Source organism: Leuresthes tenuis, unplaced genomic scaffold, assembly GCF_036924035.1.
Source record: "Leuresthes tenuis unplaced genomic scaffold, fLeuTen1.0.hap1 SCAF_21, whole genome shotgun sequence".
Classification (NCBI taxonomy): Eukaryota; Metazoa; Chordata; class Actinopteri; order Atheriniformes; family Atherinopsidae; genus Leuresthes; species Leuresthes tenuis.
Window position 1 is genome coordinate 15,910,308 of NW_027325375.1, and position 20,710 is coordinate 15,931,017.

Here is a 20,710-nt window from a genome sequence, read left to right on the forward strand (position 1 = left end):
TTGGATTAAAATTAGTGACTCAGCAGTGTGCTCAGTATTTTTGTCGAAATGATTATTGTTCTGGAAGCTACAAAGGCTGACAACTTCACATTCCATCTTATGATTGTCAGTCATCACGAAATTGATGTGTTTTTTCTTTTTTTTTTTTTTTTTTCAATATTGATACATTCTTTTCGTTTGAAACCAAAAAGCAGTCACAGTACGGTATGTCAAATGTACTCGTAAGCCTGCTATTAGCCTCATATTTCACACAGCATCCTCTTTCCACTCAATGATTTGCATTTCTCAAAAACACCTCTATGAGAAGCTTTGGTTTGTGCCAGTCTGCCTGGTTCTTTCAGTCAATGACTGAAAAAATCTCTAAAGAATGTGTTCACAACATTTATTATCTAATAGAAAACTGTAGTGGCATGTTAATCATGGCATGGCCGCATCCTAATGCTTTATCTTCTATCCTGCTCTAGATTCAACCATCACTCATCATAATTCTATTCAATAAGACAATAAACTATTGATTATGACAGTTAACCTTAGAAGAAAATGTTTTTTTGAGTTCACAGTTCAAGTAAGAATTATTTTACCATAGACAGACTGAATTATTTTTGCCTCCACAGGAGTTGGCAGTTAGATAGAAAGCAGATTTCAGGCTCTTCCATGTTGGCTTCACTTTTTAAACTGGAGGTTTCGTCCATCATGTAGGTTTTTATTCTGAGCAATAACGTTGCATGATTATAATTACATGCAACGCAAGCCAACACATTAGCAGCTCAGAGATGCACTGAGCAGATCAGCTGAAGAAATGTGTTTGTGTTGGTCACAGAGGGGGAGTGTTACATGTCCTGTGTGTCATCAGTCGACTCTGGCCCCACCCACCCCACACTCTACTCCTTTGTTAAATAGGGGATTATAACATGGTAATGAGAACTGTTGGCCTGTTTCTGCGGTGATAGTGGAGTTCATAGGTGGATGACATCATCTCAATCATAATGGAATTAAGGAGGGCTGCGAGAGCACTGACAGCTCAGTGGAGGGATGGGGGAGAGAATTTAGAAAAAGGTTAACAGAGAGAGCAGACAGGAGGATGAAGTTGAGAAACTGACTGATTTGCAAAATCGGTTTTACGATTTTGTCCAACCATTTTATTTAATGCTTGGACACCATGATACGACAGAAAATTAATGTGACAGGAAATTAACCAGCACACATGTGTAAGGCCCATAGAGATACTGACAAGTAATTATGCCATTGAGCTTTTTTCTGGCAGCAGTAACATCCAGAGACTTAGGAATATGTAAACAAATTCATGGAGGAAGGAGAAAGCTGTGTTGTTTGTGTGAATGTACATAAATCGCAAGTATTATAGAAAAATATAAAATTAACTTTGCAATTCATTTTGAGTAATAAAATTAATCCAGTAAAGAAACAAGTAACAAGAAAAGTCACACGAAATGTTAATGTAGCCTACCCATTTCTTTACAATAAAAGGTTATATGCTCTCTGATGCTTCCTTAATGTGGCTGCTTTTCACTTGTTTCAAAGGAATAGAAATGAGTTGGAATTATTTTATTTTTTTAAATGCACAATCAAGGTAAAGATGAACATCGATCTGTGTTTGATTCCTTTGTTTTCGGTAACCATGTGACATTAATTTGACTCGTGCTGTGGTCTAATTTTGACAATAAGCTTTGAAGAGAAGGCTAACCACCTTCTTGGAACTCAGTGGCAGCTGCTCGTCAGGAGAATTATCCAGTGTTAAGAACTTGAACACGACAGGCAACATGAATGAGGAGTGAATTTGTTTGTTGTGATTTGGAATAAGGGTCTGGGAATCGGCCAGCCTTTTGAGACATTTATGTCAGTCTGCTGTGTCTTGGCAATATCAGAAGGGTATCAGCTCTCTGCTATATTTGATCATTACTGCTTATAAGTATGATAACACTTGATATTATGTAGAGTATAACCTGGGGACATATTTACTCTTGCACCGAGTTGAGAGATATCAAAAGGCTCTCTTCACATAATGCTCTGTATCATACCATATTGTAGACATGTTTGTTTGCTTGTATTCATGAGCTTTTGATGGAGATTTGGAATTATGTTTTCTTCTTGTAGATGTGATTGGAGTGTGCAAGAGTGCGGATGATGTATCTCGTATCACCACTAAGACCAGTAGAGAAGTCTCCAAGAGAGCCCTCAACCTAGTAGACACAACTGGTAGAGAGGTGACAGTCACACTGTGGGGAGAGGAGGTAAGAGCTATAATCTCACTCTCTGACTAGATTCATGGTTTAACATAGGAACGTGTTGAGCCGAGTGTGATTAATCCGGAATCTTTGAAGGTGCTCATGCGTGTGTGTGCATATGCCTCCATGATACATGGTGATGTTTTTGTGGGTGTTCTTGCATACAGAACGCTTTGATTGGGTTTTCTGGGCTGTAAAATTCGGATAATTTAAATCACTCCTGTGACCTTCAGGACTGCTTTGGACTAGAGACTCTGATTTGAGACAGAAGGCTAAATGTCTCTTGAATGTGCGTGAAATGGAACTATTCATCTCTAAGCTCATTCAATCTGAAATAGCTAATCTGTCCTCTTTGCCAGGGCCTGAAAATGATTTCATATAAACTTGCAGGTTATCTAGTTATAACAGCAAACTATAGGGTTTATTACTTTCTAGTGTCTCCAAGCTACAGACACAGATGTAATGTATAAGAGACAACACCACAACTGCTATTGCTCCTTTTCTCTTCCCTAATTTAACATCCTTTCTATTTTTCTTCCTCCAGGCGGAGAAGTTTGATGGCTCTGGGCAGCCTGTGGTTGCCATCAAAGGAGCTCGCTTGTCTGATTTTGGAGGGAGATCTCTCTCTGCTTTGTTCAGTTCAACAGTCATGATCAACCCAGACATACCAGAGGCCTTTAGACTGAGGGCCTGGTAAGTCACTCAGATGTGAAGCTATATACTAACAATCACACACACACTGACAATAACGTACTGAATTTTCCACAACTTGTGCTCTTGTTGGCAATTCATCGCAGAATCTGTGCAGGACATAGTATGTGATTGTTGTAGCTATATTGTCTACATATATGAAACAAAATAAAAAATGCTAAACATGGAACCTTCTCACATATGCACACACATGCTTATGAGCAAACCTAAGTGCAAAGGCCTGATTCTCACGTGTGGAGACTGTTGGCTTCTGAGCCTCGGCAGGACAACAACCAGCCAAGCTAACACTCACACAAAGGGTAAATTTAAAGTCACCAATTAACCTAACATGCATGTTTTTGGGTGGTGGGAGTAGCTGAAGAGAACATTAAAAGCCAGGAAGTGTGTTTGTTGCTTCTTGTTGGCATTGTTGTGTTCACTCTATCAGCCATTTATGTCTGAATTATTATCATTCACTAACTGCTTCATAAACAATAACCTTGGTCAATTTTATGGGCTCGTTGTATTGTAAAGAGCCAGGGTCTCCATTGTTCCAGCATTTCATTAGTCTCCATTCAATACACTTTCTCATCCTGATATTCAAAAGTCGAACAAAAAAAATGCAGCCTCCCTCTTTTCATAATTTCTTCTGTTCTAGGCTTACTAACAGCATGAAATCATTCAGGAGCAGATAAAGTGTCAACATTTCTTTTTACCATTTAGTGGTGTGCTTTACAAAGACAAAGAATGTCTGTTTGACTCAAGCTCCTGTGGTGACATGGGGCCTATGTTGGATTGTTCGTGCAAGACTTGTTTGTATAAATGAAGGAAACTGATGACTCTGGAAGATGCTTTGATTAGATTGCTCAGTGAGAATACAGAACATTGCTTTTAGAGAGAATATTAAAACGGTAGATAAATGAATAGGAGTATATAGACAGAAAGGGAGATGGACAAGTTTTGTACTGAGTGGCAGTAATGTATGTAAATATAAAGAAGCCAATAGATTGTAGGAATGCATTTGATATGCATACTTGTCGGATCAAATATGTTGTAGAATAATGATCTGATGGCTGCAAATCAGTTAGGGGAATAAGGGCGCTTTCAGTGATGGCTGAGATGGGTTCTATAGATAATAATTGAGACAGTGCAGTGATTAATTCAGTGCAGTAGTTCCCTCACAAGAAAAGTTAAAGCCAATGGAACGTACATTCAAACACATTCGTAGCCATACTCTTTCCCATACTGGACTTTTCACAGAGGATACAGTTTTATGCTGCATCTTATGTAGTTTAACCACTTCAGTGCTCAGGGTTCATTTGTTGTGTTCTCGTGCACACTCAACAGATCCTCCTCTCTAACTGTAAATCATTTATATAACATTTCACTTATTTCGCGTATTGTTTTGTGTTTTGGTGTATCAGCGTGCATGCACACATTTAACTGTGCGTGTTGTGTGTCATGTTGTCATCATTATAGGTATGACCAGGAAGGCTTTGCAGTTGACAGCCAGTCACTGACAGACACCAGGCCAGCCAGCAGTGGATTAAGGATGAACTGGAAAACGCTGAGTGACGTTAAAAATGAACACCTGGGACATGGAGAGAAGGTGCATTACACACGAACACACGCACTTTAATGGAAGATCTTTCAGGGTGTCATTTGCTTCTATATATTGAAATGATTCCTGTGAAAAGGAATACTCAAAGGCCAGAAAAAAACTAGTCTGCCCTTATTGGTCAGCTCCTCCAGGTTGTGCAGGTAGTGCCTGCCATTTTCAATCTGCTGTTTTTTTGTTCGAATTTATAGTCTTGGGGAATAGACATGAACATTCAAACAAGCATTTATTTTGGAAGAGAAATTAGAATAAATCCCAATGAAGGATGAGTCATCATTATTTTTTAAATGGTTTTCTATGAATAAAATGAAAATGCAGGATTTTGAACAACCATAAAACAGCCCATTGGATTTAAAATGTTGATGAACCTACCACTTAATTATTTCTTTCGTAGTTTGGTTTTATATTGATTTAGTCACTTGAATTAATGTACAATAAAGAACAAAGTGTGAGAATCACTGTGTGAGACATGGTCTATCATGTTACTTGCTTAAAATAACTAACATAGTGGAACATAGGTGTTGATATTTGTGATGTAGTTTGACTCACTTGCATTTGAGTCACACAGTGAGGGATATACAGGTCGTCAGATGGAAATTAAACCATGAGGTTTGTCGCAGTTTTATTTTGAACCCTGATGCGGTTCTATATTTAAGCCTTGGTTGGAAGTGCATTGATATGAGTCAGAAAATCCCTCTCTCGCTTGGGCTGTTTGCTGCTGTTTGTAGAGGAATGAAGGAGGGCAAGTGATGTAACATCAGCGAAGTTTCAACACAGCAGAGTGCAACAGAAAATCGTTTCACTGTTGTCAGACAAGCAAAGTAAACATCATTTCCACAGAATGAAGGGGTCAAAGCTTTACTGCAGTGCACCAGATTTTGCAGTCGCACAAGCATAAATCAGTCATGTTGATGAACTTTGACATTAGGAGTGCAAGACTTGTATTTTCTTGATGTCTTTTATTTGCGTGCTCTTAAAATCATATGATAGAAGTAATTTTGGTTTCCTGAGCTACTAATGCAGTCGAGCAACACACAGCTGAATTCATCTCAGTCACCTTGGGGGGACTGTTAACAGGTATTTGTGAAAACCTTGGAAATCACAAAGTAGAAGTTTAAATCCTCGTTTTTTTTATTTTTTATTTTTCATTCTCTATAACAGATGATCTTAATGTCTTCTTAATTGGCTTTATTGTGAAATGCTATTCAAGGAGCAAAAAGTCCAAACTGTAATTTTAGGAAGTTTAAATGCACAGAATCATGCTCACAACCAGACGTGGAGTGCATGCCATTGGTATGTGCCACTCCTTAACCATTCCACGTAAGGAATTTGGTTTATCAGAGATTAGTTTCCTTCATTCTTTGCATTTAATTGGAAGTAGCTTACAGATACCTTCACGTTGTTTCTAATGACATTTTTTAATCATGCAATGGAGGATGCCTATAAGGTATACTATTAACACAAGGGAGGCAGCATGGACAGAAAATATAGGAGTTATACTCTATTATAAAAGCCAGTACCACTCAAACTTCATGTCACTTACAAACCTGTGTTGATGGATGAGAGGAATTTGAGGCCACAGAAAATACAAGTGTAAAAATGTCCTGATGACTTAAAGAGAGGGATGACGAGAGATATTGTGAAATGCGCACAGAAGTGTCCTGATGCAGGAAGAGCAGTTTAGAGAAGAGAAAGTCTTGTTTTTTCCTCCTCCCTTACTCTCATTGTCTTGTCCTCTTATCTCTTCTCTCTCTGCTCTTGTGTACCCCTAACTGTTTGTGTAAATTAAATGGAAAACGAAGGCTGTCTATCCTGTATTCTCAGGCTGCAGCTCAAGTTTGAGTAATGGAATCTGAATCTTTATAATTTAACATTCTACCCTATTGCCTCCATCTTTGTGTGCGGCTGAATTTTTGTGTGTGTGTGCGTGTGTGTTTATGTGTGAGTGGGTAAGGGAGGGATGTAAGCATACAAGCCATTTGTAATTAATGTAGCAGTGTATGTGTGTTGGATTTTGGAAACTGTTAAAGTTGGCATGTGCAGCCATGTCAATTATATGAAGTAGATTTTCACTTGGTTGCCTTTCCACATACACATTTTAATTGCATTTAAGTGCCGGAAGGTGACATGGGGATTTGGTGTGATAAGAATGTTGTGTGCATGAATCTTCAGGTAAGTGTGCGCACACATTTTGTGTGTTTGTGTGTCCATTACTGTTTCTATGTGCGTTGTTTAGTCATGCTGCTCTTGTAGGTTCTCGTCTGTGTTCTTAAGGTTGAGAATTTGCCCCAAGGCTTCTGTGTACATACTGGAATACAGAAGGAGAGGGAAAAAACTGCAGGGAGGGTGAGAAGATGTGGAAACGTAGTGCGATTTATCCAGCATGGTCTTGTTTTGGTGGAATCACTCTGGTCTGGATCCTGCTGACCTCTAATCTCATTTTAACTGTTTCATCTGCTTTCATAAGGAACCCTAAAATAGCCCCCTTTCCAGCCACATCCACCCTGCTATTGCCTTGCGCACCCATCACCTTCCCACCTCTCCAGCCTTCCAGCAATACAATCTGCTTCAGTCTGCAAAATGTGATGAGACAGGCACATGGACAGAGACGTGGCAGTGGAGCGTTGAGTGGGAGAGGGCTGTAGCTAATGGGAGAAATTCTCCTAATTAAAAACAAAGCTTCCCAGTAAGTGTTTGAGAAGGGTTCTTGCTGTGTGGCATGAATTCTGGGTAGATGTATGGATGGGTGGACATATTCTGAGGCTGTGAGTCATTGTTAGCTAGCGGGTAAAGTGTCAGAGGGCTCTAAGTCTGACTGACAGTAAGTGTAGAGGTCATGGGGACACAACGCAACATCTGATTCCTTACAAGGAAAGCAGGAAACATGCTGGCCTTTTTACATTCATTACTCTTGTTAAACACATTGCAGAAATTGTGAAACAGCTTTGCTCAGTCGGTGAGTGATTTTGGCCAAGATTAGTACCGAGTCTAGTCCAGCTCTTGTTTGTAGTTGTTCTTTAGTGTGCATTTTGAAATGATTTCATTTTGAACTGTGGTTGTAGTTACAACATCTGGTTTAAGGCCAGTTCTCTAGGTTGAAGAAATGCCCTCTGGTAAATGTAGGAAAAAGCAGTTCTTTGTGGTTCCTTTCATATGCATGTAATATCATATTCATCACTTTGTACTAAAATGTGTGTGTTTGCTTGTAGGCTCATGCAAGTGTTTGCCTCTTCCAACGAGACACACAGTGCATTCGATATATTTATATTTATGGAAATGGAATGCCATGCTTCTCCACATGATGGCAGAACACCCCCCCACCCCCCCACCCCCACGAATTAGCATTTCTTTCCTCTTTAGCTGTTGATTTTACCAGTGTGGGTTCTGCCGCCTTAGGTGCTAACTGCTAATATCTGTTTAAATTACAGCAGCATTGCTGCATTTTAATTAGATTCTGTTTGACTGTGTACTTTTTTGTAAGGTTCATTGTATCTGTATTGCATGTGTGAAATTTTGGCTCTTTGCATATCAGCATGCATGGTAGTCCTGTGTATATTTCAGTATATGTCTGTGCTTGTATGTCTGTATTAGCACAATTTCTGTATTTGATGGGGAGAGCGTTGTCTCATCGTGCAGCTGTTATGAAAAGAACATCAGACTCACTCTTTTCTTTTTTGTAAACTGTTCCAAGATTATTTGGAAGTCAAATATAGATAGATAGATAGTGTATGCAGCATACATCTACCAGTTGGACTGACTAGTTGGCAAGAGTCTTACTATTTATTTATTTATTTATGTTTTATATTTCACCTTGAGACGCTTAGAAGCTACACTTTTGCTTCATCACCGCAGTTATTTACTACTTGTGTGTTTTAGTTTGATGAGATTTGACATGATTTTGAAAGGCCAAAAATAATGATAATGCAATGCATCATAATGCAAAAAGCTGATCAGTTAAAACTTTTTCATTTTCATGATTTAATGGGAACAAAGACTCCTGTTATGTTTTTTCACATAACATTCAAAGTGGGGATGAGTGTGTCTTTTTAATGCTATTGTGTTTGTTCTGCTTGACTGCAATGGGATTGATATCACAGAATTGTCGTGACCTACCTGTGCGCTTCTTGTCTTGATTGTACCACTTTAAGTATCCAGTATACTGCTAAAGTTATGTGTCATGAATATTTACCTGTACACCTGTACAGATGCATCTTTTACTGAGCCACAACACGAAAGACATTAACCACACTGAATCTGGCATTGTACCCGTCTACTCTTTCATGATTTTTAGCTTTTCAACTGTTGACAAGCGATTAGTCACTGTACTCATGAGGCCTGTGCCACCTGGCATCTTTTTCAACTACCAAGATGTTACCTCCCACATAACAAACGCTTTGATAACGTATCATCTTCCGGTCCATTCACTGAACACCTTTGTCATTCCTGCTTGGGAAAAGTTTGATTTACTCTTTGCAAAGCACCGTTTTTTTTGTTGCTTAGCCTGAAAATCAACCCTGCTTGTATGTATTAACGTAATGGCATCTGTAGATGGAAGCAGGTGATACAATTTTTCTGCATTAACAGGAATTGTTTTTCCTTTTTTCCCCAGTTAGATAAAGATGCCTCAATTTCAATTTATCAATTTATTTTTATTATTATCAATTTATTTTTGATAAGACAAACATTTTGATTTGCTCCAATATAGTAAAAAGTAAAGTCAATTCAATCAATAGAAAATGGCAGATTGTTTACTATAAATGTGACACAACCATGTCAGATATTCTTATGAAAATTCTTGTAAAAAAAGGCATATTGAGGCAGAGGTTTCAGTTTCTTATTGCAAATTGAACATTCAAACTTGGCCCCTCCTCTCCAGCTAAATGATCAAGATAGGTGGTGCAACACCAGAGCTCAAGTGAGCAGAGGAAAGGCAAACTAGAATATGGGATAGACTGCAGAAGAAGTTGACTCAGTCCCTTCCAGTTGCCAGCAGTAGCATATATGCTTATGGCCCCCGAGATCTCCATTATACTCACAGAACTAGAGTTGGGTTCAGGGGAGACCAGAGCTGAACATTTCTGATTAGTTGAAGACTCGTACTATCATGTTTTTGACTCTGTGTCTCAGAGATAATATTGTTATTGTTTGTTAACCCAAGACTCAAACGTGACCATTTTTAATATCACTGTTGCACTCACAGTTGCTAAAGTTACAGATTTAACATTCTTAGAGCATGTCTGGATAGGATTTGACCAATGTAACATGACATTTGAATAAACTGCGGCGTTCCCTCTGCAGGAGCATCAGGAGAAAAAAATAGATGTATAATGAAAATATATATATTTTTTAGTGTATAATCTTATTGGCTGGTTAGATTATTTTCTGCTCAAATATTGGGTAAGAGAAAATACCTGCAAGTTAACTGTTGTTTCCCCTTTATTCTATTTCTCAAGCTCTATTTCTCAATTAAATTTTGTCTTCTTCAAAGTTGTTTTCTTCTTTCAGGCGGAATATTTCAGCTGCGTGGCGACAGTGCTGTTCTTGCGTAAGGAGAATTGTCTGTACCAGGCCTGTCCATCTGCAGACTGCAACAAGAAGGTCATCGACCAACAGAATGGCCTGTACCGCTGCGAAAAGTGTAACAGAGAGTTCCCCAACTTCAAATATAGGTTCTTACTTTCTGTAAGTGCAGCTTGTACACAATAAAGTGCTTATCATTAATGCTTGTGAAGAGTGCAGCGATAACCTCACTGATAACGTATACACATGGTCAGATTTACAGAAATAGCCTCTTGCCTCTCCATCATCTCTCTGTTTGAATCTCAGGCCAACTTAGCAGACTTCGGGGATAACCAGTGGGTGACTTGCTTCCAGGAGACAGCCGAGGTCCTGTTGGGTCAGAGTGCAGAAACTCTGGGACGGCTCAGAGAAGCAGTGAGAGTCACACACGCAAGCAGAAATGCTTCCAAACATCGTTCTCCTTGCCATACCGATGTCAACAGGAGGTCTAACAGTAAGAGGCTACTTCCTGTGAAGTGCTTGCCCCTGACTTTGTCTTCACCTTGTTATTTTTGTGTGTGTGTTCTAAAGGATGAGACAGCATTCGATGAAGTCTTCCAAAAAGCCAACTTCACAACTCACATCTTTAAAAATCGAGTCAAATTGGAGACGTATAACGTAAGTAGCTGTAAACAGAAGCACAGTATAAGTGTATACAAGGCACAGTACAGTAGTTTCCGAAGGAAGAGCATAATATGTTACACAGTTGAGCTCATCGTTGTCCTGCAAGCTTTTTTCCTCGGTTTCATGTGCATGTCGCAAACATCTCTCTTATCTCTATTCTGAACAAAAACACAAGCAGACGTTTTATTTCTTCCGTGCCCCACTGGTGACTCTGGAGAAAAAGGCTTTCAAAATAATCAGGATTGCGAACATGTAGCATTGTCACAGAAATGTTCTTCTTTAGAGTTAGTTTTACAATAAAAACAATAAATAAGAACCAGCTACAACACGTTGATTTGAACTGTGATTGTGTGTTTTTTATGGCACAGACCATATTACAGTTAGATTGGTACAAAAGATTGCAGTAATTACTGTTAATCAAACACATGGCCACAGATGGTTCTGTTTTCTCTCATCCAAGGGGCTCTTACTTATTCTGTGATGTTTTCTCCAGGGGCACACAGTATAATTGTTACAAGAACATGCAATGGGGAAAAGTTTGCATTTTTAACAGCTTTACAGATTGAAAAATAAATTTTGATCAGATGTAACCTTTAGGATGGGTTGGATGGTTGGTTTAAGGAAGCTAACCAAAGTGTCCAAAATGTGAAAATGTATAAGGAGGTTAATTTAGAAATGTTAGTAAAGTAAATTAATCATTGTTTTATGCCAGGGATGATACATTGTATTATGTTGCTCTGATCAATAAGCTGTATGCTTTCAATGAACTTGTAAAGTAAGACTCATTGTCAATTATTATTTTTTATTGACCTGTGGTCTCGAGCGTGCAAGGCCACCGAACAAGAAAAACAAAAGCAGTATAATCACAACACATCAGTCACAACATGAATCCAGAATCATTTCCATTAGTATCAGTGCGACATGGGAGTTGTTTAATAGCCAGTGCACTTTGGATAACAGAAAACAAATACAGCTGTGGATTCATTTCTCTTAATTAGGCACTAATTAGCATTTAGCTATTGTCTGTCTAAGCCTGATTAGCTTAATTATTCAGAGGCTAATTTGCTACAGGGGTCTGAGAGGAATGATTGAGATGTAGTGTGAGCTCTGAACAGTCTGTGCCCTGACCTCAAGAAAATCTACAAGCACCACCATGCAGAGTACTTAAGCCATTCCTCAGTTTGGAAAATAATGTGAACCCATTTCAAGAAGGAACTGCACAGAGTCAGGGGGGAAGAATGTGCCGCTATTAAAGTCTCTTTAGAATGAACATATCCCACTGCTGTGGTCTGATTTAACAGGCAGTGATGTTCAATGCTGTGAAGCAAGATCATCACATACAACATTTATTTATCCCAAGCGTACAGTACTACTGCGTGCATTCTAAAAGAAAGTCCTGCCAGAGATGCTGGAGGCTACACTTTTTATTGCCCTGCACAATACAGCAGCGTTGATCAGAGCAAACAACATTCAGCGATCATTTGATTTTTTTATTTTTTCGTACCAGGGATGGAGCTCAAATTTCAGTCTTTAGGACTATATTCCAAGAGGAGTCCTGGTCATTAAAATCAAAAACACTATCATCCTGGGAGAATGAACGTTTTTTTGACAATCATCCCGAGAAATGAATATCCTCAGAAAATCATCAGAGCAAACCAAGAAACATCACAGTTCAGAGTCACTGCTTCGCAAAAATCAAAAGACATTTTGTCATTATAGATATTTTTATTTAACAAATATGCTGTTTAACAGCATTATGTAAAACTCAACAAACAAGAATACATTTTCAAAACATGAGCTGTACACTGTCTATATTACATCAGTTTAAGATGAAAAAGTCGATTCATGAGACGCATAAAGCCATTCATGCCTTGTATGCTTGATGCATTTGTTGTATTTGCTTGTATTTAAGGAGGTGAGATAATTACAACTTTTTTTGTAATTTATTATTATTGTTTTGGTCTTTTGTAATCAACACCATTGATTGTAAAGTACTTCGAGCCAGTCCTCATAACAAGGCCACTTGACATTTCAAAGCATTTATGTCAAAACAACCAACACAAAAAACAAAACATATACAGTTATTATCAGTTTACAGTGTTTTTTTTAGAAATTATTTTGTTTTTTGTGTTACAGAAGAGGTAAAAAGCCAAAAGGGAACAATTAAAAGACTAATTTCAATATTTCACATAGTAGCTAAAAGCTTAAAAGATATTGGAATTGCCTTTAAATGGGGTATACCTTGGTACCCAGACAGTCTTCATGGACTTTTGAGTCTGACACAAACCCAAAAGGTTAGACATCTGCTACAGGTTTTCCATAAGAATAGAACAATGTGATAATATGGCAAAGCTTAATAAGATTAATGAAGTTACAGAATAGGGATGTAACAATATGGAAATTTTGATATCTCGATTATAGTGACCAAATTATCACGGTTAACAATATCATCGCGATATTCTCAATTGCTGTACAAATGTCCAAAAAACACACACATTTAAATAATTTTACGAAATCTTGTGATTTTCTTGTCATACCAAAGCATTAGAAGCCAAAATCTTATCAAAATTAAACTTTCACATTAAAAGGGCGAGCAACTGGCACAGAAAGAGAGTTTTATATTGACAATATCAACTCGCGTTTTTAACTCGCTATTATAAATATCACCGTATGTTCTTCCAAATGTTAATGAACGTGTTTACATCATTTTACACCGTCTTACATTGTGTCGGCTCCGCTCAGTGGAGCACACAAAGCCGACAGTAGAGTAAAATATATTCTGCTCCGGTGAAATCGCTCCACGCCTGCTGAGATTTTATAGAAGGAGCAATTCATCCAGAGACACACTGCTTGGCGTCCATGTAGCGTGTTTGTTGCCTGACACAACAAACGATTTTTTAAGTGTAGGCTTACAGTTTTGTTAATTGTTGAAGGCACAGGTGAATTCTGGGTGGATTTGTGCATGCCCTAGACTCGTAGTGTGAGCGGTATCGACTATATTTTGCACGCTCTGCTCCGTTCACATGCTGTGATTTGAATTGACATTCGCTTACCTTGCATTGGCTGTAAAGCTGTGGATGATGTTCACGGAGATGGGCCAGTAGATTTGTAGTATTACTGCCTTTCAGAGCAACTTTTTTCTTTCATGTTCTGCAGACAGGATAATTGTCCTCCACCAGGTGTCCCTCTGCATTCTTGAAAAACCCAAAATATGCCCAGACCTCACATTTTGTCTTTTTAGTAGGGTGAAAAATATCCTGCCTGCTGTCAGCGCTGTCAGCTATGCTTTTATTGTCAATGCCTACGTTACAAGCTACATATTCATGCGAGTCGCTCGCGAGTCTTGGATGAGGCTGTTATTACATACCCCGATAATCCACTGAGATAATGAGATTAATTCAAACATAAATGGTAATCTTTGTCACGTAAAATTTCACCGCAATTTACCGTAATACCGGTAACCGTTACATCTCTATTACAGAATTGGTGTTTTGTCAGTTTTAATAATCAGGACACACACGGACAACAACTGTGTTTTGGTTCCTATTTAACGAGATGCTGTTTTAATTTTTCTCACATGTACACTCAGGCTTAGCTTATTTCAGGGCAGCGCTGAAATGACAAATTGCTGGTTTTCATACTTAACAAGCACAAAGCACTCAAACTGCCAGAAGTTATTAACTTAGTCATTAGTCATTAACTCTCTAGCTGCTTGTAGCTGTGTGCTACAACGTCAGTGACTCCAGTATTCAATCGTTCCTCCTTTATGGAGATGTTGAACGTGAATATAACAGAAATACCAAATGTTTTCCTTCCTATTCTTGGTATTTTGAAATCTGTGATCTGAGAGATTTTGACACACCGTAGGTTCATTATATTTCTCAAAAGATTCCTGATCAATATGTGCAGTGTGGCATTGTCCTTTGGAAAGATGGGATTGTTTTTGGAATACCAAAGCCATAAGGGGTTGTATCTGGTGTCTGAAAGACAGCAATCCATGTGAAGGCCACCCAGGGTTTGTGACATGCATATGTCAGCTTCGTAATTAACTCCACTTCTGGCTCAGAGGTACATAAACTTTGATCCCCCCATTCCTCTTCTGTTTAGTAATCTTTATATCCTGGGGGACTGGATAGTGTAGTAGTAAGATTACCTCCTTTCATGTGGGTGATGTGTGTTCAAATCCCCTGCATGAAAGGTACTACTTCCAGTAGGGGTCCTCAGGCAAGACCCCCTTACCCTATATGCCTTCCAGTGTAAGTCGCTTTGGATAAAAGCGTCTGCCAAATGCATAAATATAACATAACATATCCTAAACTATGATATCCCTTCTTTTGTTACTCATAATGTTTGTCTTATCAGTGTATAAGTAAGATACAGAGACTCAGTCTTTCCAGTAATTCCAGATGTAATAATGGCAGAAATGTATGGATTAATGTGCACATTTTGAGGCAATCTTTCCAGTTAAACATTGAATTGCACGTGTATACATGTAAGATAAGGGAGGAGTTAAGCCCACCTTCTACTTCTCTATCTTTCACTCACCTGTCTTATTCCTACATGAGGCAGACTTGACTGTCATATTGTCAGCTGTCTTCCTACTTCAGTTGTTGGAAAGTTGCAGACGGATGGAGAGTCAGATGATGTCAGTGAAGCCATCTTCTTCCACACTTGAAGAACTTTCTAACACCACAATAGTGTTATTGAGAAAGAATCAGTAACATCTTAACTGTGGCCCGGTTATCACAAATAGATCATCTCTGAATACAATCAGCAGAGCATTGATTGATTATTTAACCAGTTTGATAGCTTATGGTTTCGCCACATTTATTCATAAAACAAATTAATGTACAAATAATTTCATGAGGATGAAAGATAAAAATCAGAACCCACTGATGAAAAATATGTAAATAAAATTTTTTATATTGTCTTTAGATTAAGTTGTCATCTCAATTGTCACATTTCATTGAGTTAGGGTCCCACGAAAGCAGAGCCATGTGCAGTAAATCAGAAACTTGAGCTGCCAACTTCAGTGTAGGAGAGACCTATCACCTCTCCCACAGAAGTTTCTACAGATGTTTCTCCAACAGAGTTTTAAAGAGAACAAATGACGGCGGTTTTCATATAATCCTTTAGAAACAGTCTGATGTCAAACTAATCTGTTCATGTTGACTGGTTTTGAGACCTAAATCCATGAGACTGTCTCAGTAATGTTTGTAGCGGTGTAAACTAATGTGCATGTGAACCTGTTGTCTGCTGGAGCGCCCCAAGACGTCTCTGTGTGTGTGCTATATCTGTGTTTGTGTGTGAGAACATCTGTCTGTCTGAAGTGAAAGAATTGATTTTACCTCATTGAATACATTAGTGTCAGAGGGGGCCAGCTTTTTCATGCTTTATTTTAACAGAAAAGCCACTGAGAGCCAAGCGCACACTTAACTCTGTCATATCAACAAACCAGACTCTTTACAGGCCTTGTCAACATCTCATTCAGCTCTTTTTGCTGTCCCACACTGTAAGATAAAGATTTGATGCTATTTACATTCAATTTCTAAGTGTTTCAGTCTGACAGTAACCATTTAAAACAGCGTTGGCGATAAAACTAACAAACTACTTAACAGTAGTCTGCAGTACTGACTGAAACCTTAATGAAGGCTGACACAAGGGACCCTGTGGTGTTGTGAAAATAGCAGATGTGGTTCAAAGTGTCACCTAAAGACAACTTGAAATCTCTAGTCTTTCTGATATGTAATATTAGATCCATATCATACATAATCATACATAATATTGTAATACAAATTAAAACAAACAGACACAATTAAAGGAACAGTTAAGTCTGTAGGATTCATCCTCTTTGGTCCATTAATGTCAGTTCAGCGCTACATACTGTGGTAAAGTGTTATCTGCAGCTTCATTGCCCAAATTTATCTGCAGAGATCTTAAATGTATATATGCACAGCATCTTATTCGTTCTATTTGAGTTTGGGGCATCAGCTTAAATGATTTGGAGAGATGTTTGCTGCATCTGTGTGTGGCCATGTGTGGTTTTGTTCATGTTTTGTCATCATGCCAGCTTCCGCAAGTTGTGTTGTTTATTTCTTCAGAAAGGAAGCCAGCGTCGGCACGACCATATTTAATGGAATTACAGAACGGGGGCGAATGCGGAGCCACTGAGAATGCTTATTTTCAAGTTGTGAGTGGAATATTAGTCAGTGCTCATTAAATCGACAGAACTACTTTCTCAAAGCACTCTGTCATTTAAAAAAAAACATTATTTTTCAAATAAATTGTCAGCTTGTGTCAAGTGGAACATTGGACCCGGCGGTTTACTTTTTCCTGCAGTTTTCAGGTGGATGCCGATTGAAAATGTTAATAGAGGTGTGGAATTACATATGATTGTTGTAATTGCTAATTGAAGAATTGCTAATTGATTCATGAATTGTCTTTGGAATTTTTAATCTAATTGCCACTGTGATTATAATGGAAATAAAGTTTTTGGCAGTATCTTATAAGAGACAACTTCATGATTTGATGGTATACGTGAGCAGCTGAAATAGTGTGGTCGTCCATCAATCATACAGTTTGCAGGGTTGCAGTTTGATCCCTGTATTACTTAGTCCAGGCTCAAGTAATCATTTTTATACCAAAAGTGTTAACTTATAGTCACTTTGGATAAAATTGTCTGCAAAATTAATAAACGCACATATGTAATAAATTTGTAATAAACTAAACTATAAGACTAAATGACAAATATTTTGGCTTTTTTTCCTGCTAATTACTGCATGTATATTTGCGCTGTTTATTAGTACTTTCTAATCCTTTGATGCGTGAAAAACCAAATCAGAGAACATTTTTCTCACCATTTCGCTATTTCTAACTGAACATCCTGAATTTGTTCACTTTTAGAGATGGAAGATCTCACCATTTTTCGCTCTGTTCCCTTCACAAATTGTTTCATCATTGAGGTGTTCACAGTTCATAAGTTGGAGACCACCTTTGACCCAAGTGGGGTCACATCCAAAATATATTAACTTTGTTCTGGTTGGGTAATAATCACGGGTATATAATTAAGATCCTGTCCTGATTCGTTTTGCTTAATGTTCTCTAATCGTGTGGTGCGGCGGCCAGTGATTATGTTCTCTCTATTTGGAATTTGTGCACATCACACTGAGTTTTATCAGTCTTGGGTCTGGAAGGACAGAGTCTGATGTAGAGATTTTTATCTGTTGAAGTTCCTTTAGTGTAAATGAACAGCAAGCTTGAGGTTCAGAATGAAGTTTGTTATTGTGACGTTCCAGTGCTACAATTGCATTGCACTCATCAGATTCTTAGACTTTCTTTTTGATAAATTCTTCCTTCCTTTTGTGTCTGTGTTTTACTTTTTGCTGTAGACAGTAGTTACCAATCCTGGAATAACAACCTTTTGCAGATTTGTCCACCAGCCGAAGAGACGGACACACACGCATGCACGCACATACCTACATTTGTGTGGTAGTCATTTCTCTTTCTGAGAAGACCTGTGTTTGTCAGTCTCCAATCACAGGCTAGATATTTGACTTCTTCTTCCCTATTATTTATATATATACAGTATATATATATATATATATATGTACACAGAATGATCTGTAGTGATTGCCAAAGTGGGTGCTTTGATCAAGAGCAAAGGGAGGTCCAAGTTTTTTTCAATTTCATTATTAATAGTGCTTTTCTGACATTATACATCATTAAAAGGGCAACACTAACATTAACAGCATTTATGTTAAGTTTTCAGATAAATCAGAAGGATGAAGCAATGCAAATCTAAACATTGAATTTCCTACTAATTGTGCCGTTCCATTTGAGCTAACTTCATGATGGAACTGATATGTGACTGCACAGTGAAATATACGGGGTTTACACCTTTTTGCTTGAATTGCGGCTGTTGTTAGGATGTGCTTACTTGTAAGAAATAGGAAGAAGACAAAGTTTTGCTTGGGCTTCTCTCACCTTTTAAGCTTTTTTTTAGTTAGTTTAACATGTGAACTCACATCTGTTTGTTTTAGATGGATACAGCAGTCATCATTGAATTATGCTGATCCTAAATGTAAGAGATGTCTCTTTATGGGACCTGGCTGAACTGAAGATTTTTCTTTCTTCCACAGGATGAGAGTCGAGTAAAAGCAACTGTAATGGAAGTCCTTCCGGTGGACCACAGGGAATACAGCAGGAGACTCCTCAATAACATCCACAAACTGGCTTACTGAGCTGTGTTCCAATCATTCCAACGGCCACCTGGTAACTTTGTCTTTGACTGGTTCATGGATGTTTTTTGTTTTTTTTACCCAACTTCAAGATCAAACATATGAGCAATGCGTAGAGGAGCTTCATCTGAACAAAGACTGATATGCAGCTGTTCACTTCATTCAACAGGCTCCCACAATGGAAACCTTTAATTTATGGCATCATGTGTATATAAAGGTAATATTATTTTTCTCTGTCTTTTATAAAAGTGACTCATCTCTCCAGTTTTAAATTTGCAGGTGATGTTTGATTTTTGTTTGTTGTTGATTGGTGGATCTCTTTATTGTTGATCTTAAATTTTCCAAATTTCATTGTAAAACTGAAAAAAGTGCATGGTAGTGCATGTTGATTTAGATGTTTTGTTGATTTTTTTTATTTATTTTATATGCTTCAGAAAATGGAGAAAAGGGGATTAAAATCACATTAAGCTCTAAACTGTGTCTTTGTCTTTATCTGTTTTGGTTTTAACAGGTCATCTGCACTTTGAGCGATAAACACGTGAAGGACTTTATCAGCGTGTGTAAAGTTACCAACACTAATGTCAATTTTCTATTAGAAAACTAATGACATTTTATTATTACTATTTACACTTGTTATTCCGCATTCAGCTTCCACCCCATTGAGTGCCTGGTTTATTAATCTTGCATCAGATTTCTTTAACGAGCTTGTGAACCCTGAAGGCGATCCGTCGGATTTTGTGCGTACAAGGCAATCCTCTTTGTGGAGTTTCAGTCACAGTAAACACTGTTACAGTGGCTAGGAGTGAGAGAGCTTATTAGTATTTCTCAAGACTTGCGCATCGCCTAAATAAATTAGATGACTTAGTCCATCAGCCATTTTCTGCTGATTATTCTGCTCCATGTTACATCATTTGTATGATTTGTAAATATTCTTACACAGTGCATGGATGGAATGTACTGAAAGCACTGTGATATTACAGTTATCAATTATATATTGGACCTGCTGCTTTAATTTTATTCATATGGTCACAATTCTACTGTATTCTGAGTGGTGTCTTGGGTTTCTCTATGAATGTAAGTTGGACACTACCTGGACAAACTTGTATGTTCAAGATGAGATTTGGGAGTTGCCCCTCAGTCCCAAGGTCTAAATTGACATTTATAATTCATCGTAGATTTACACAACATCAACAGCAGTCAAAAACAGTGTTTTACCAGTCGTGGAAAGCAGTAATGATGCAGAGATTCTGGAAGCTGGGAGCTAAACTGACAGCTACAGTTTCCCTGCTTCAACACACTTGATTCAGATCAATGCATCATTGATCATCTTTTGAAGAGATCCATTTAATCTGAATCAGGTGTGTCGAAGCAGGGAAACATCTAAAACCTGCAGGACAGCGGCCCACAAGGACTGGATGCGGTTATCCCTGCAGTGTTCTCTCATCATCACTTTTGAAAGACAGTCAAATCTGACTTATTGGTATTGCATAAAATTTTACAAAGCCAAAGTTTGAAAGGAATTAAATAAATGATCAGAGGTTGCTTTTGATTAGTTTGTCATTTGATGAGCAAAATGGACCTAAACAATTCAAATCACTTACCTAGACAATAAAGTGACAACAGCTTCTAAGGTTCAATTTTCTCTAATAGACTAAATTAAACCACTACTTTTTTTTTTCTTAGGTCTGCTGGAATAAGTAGGCACAGTGAGTGTACATCTAAGACGGAGTAATTAAGAT

The 20,710-nt window shown here is 38.0% G+C and overlaps 1 protein-coding gene across 2 annotated transcripts in view; it reads left to right on the forward strand.

Moving 5' to 3' along the window:
* Positions 1-19,434, forward strand: part of LOC140279780 (replication protein A 70 kDa DNA-binding subunit-like) — a 33,573-nt gene extending 14,139 nt beyond the window's left edge. For both annotated transcript variants that reach the window (XM_072374950.1, XM_072374951.1), the window contains exons 11-17: positions 2,113-2,249; positions 2,788-2,936; positions 4,413-4,542; positions 10,057-10,233; positions 10,378-10,485; positions 10,642-10,728; positions 18,873-19,434. In XM_072374950.1, the coding sequence (XP_072231051.1) occupies positions 2,113-2,249; positions 2,788-2,936; positions 4,413-4,542; positions 10,057-10,233; positions 10,378-10,485; positions 10,642-10,728; positions 18,873-18,974 (890 nt within the window). In that variant the 3' untranslated portion in view covers positions 18,975-19,434. The remainder of the gene's footprint in view (positions 1-2,112; positions 2,250-2,787; positions 2,937-4,412; positions 4,543-10,056; positions 10,234-10,377; positions 10,486-10,641; positions 10,729-18,872) is intronic.
* Positions 19,435-20,710: the final 1,276 nt, after the last annotated feature.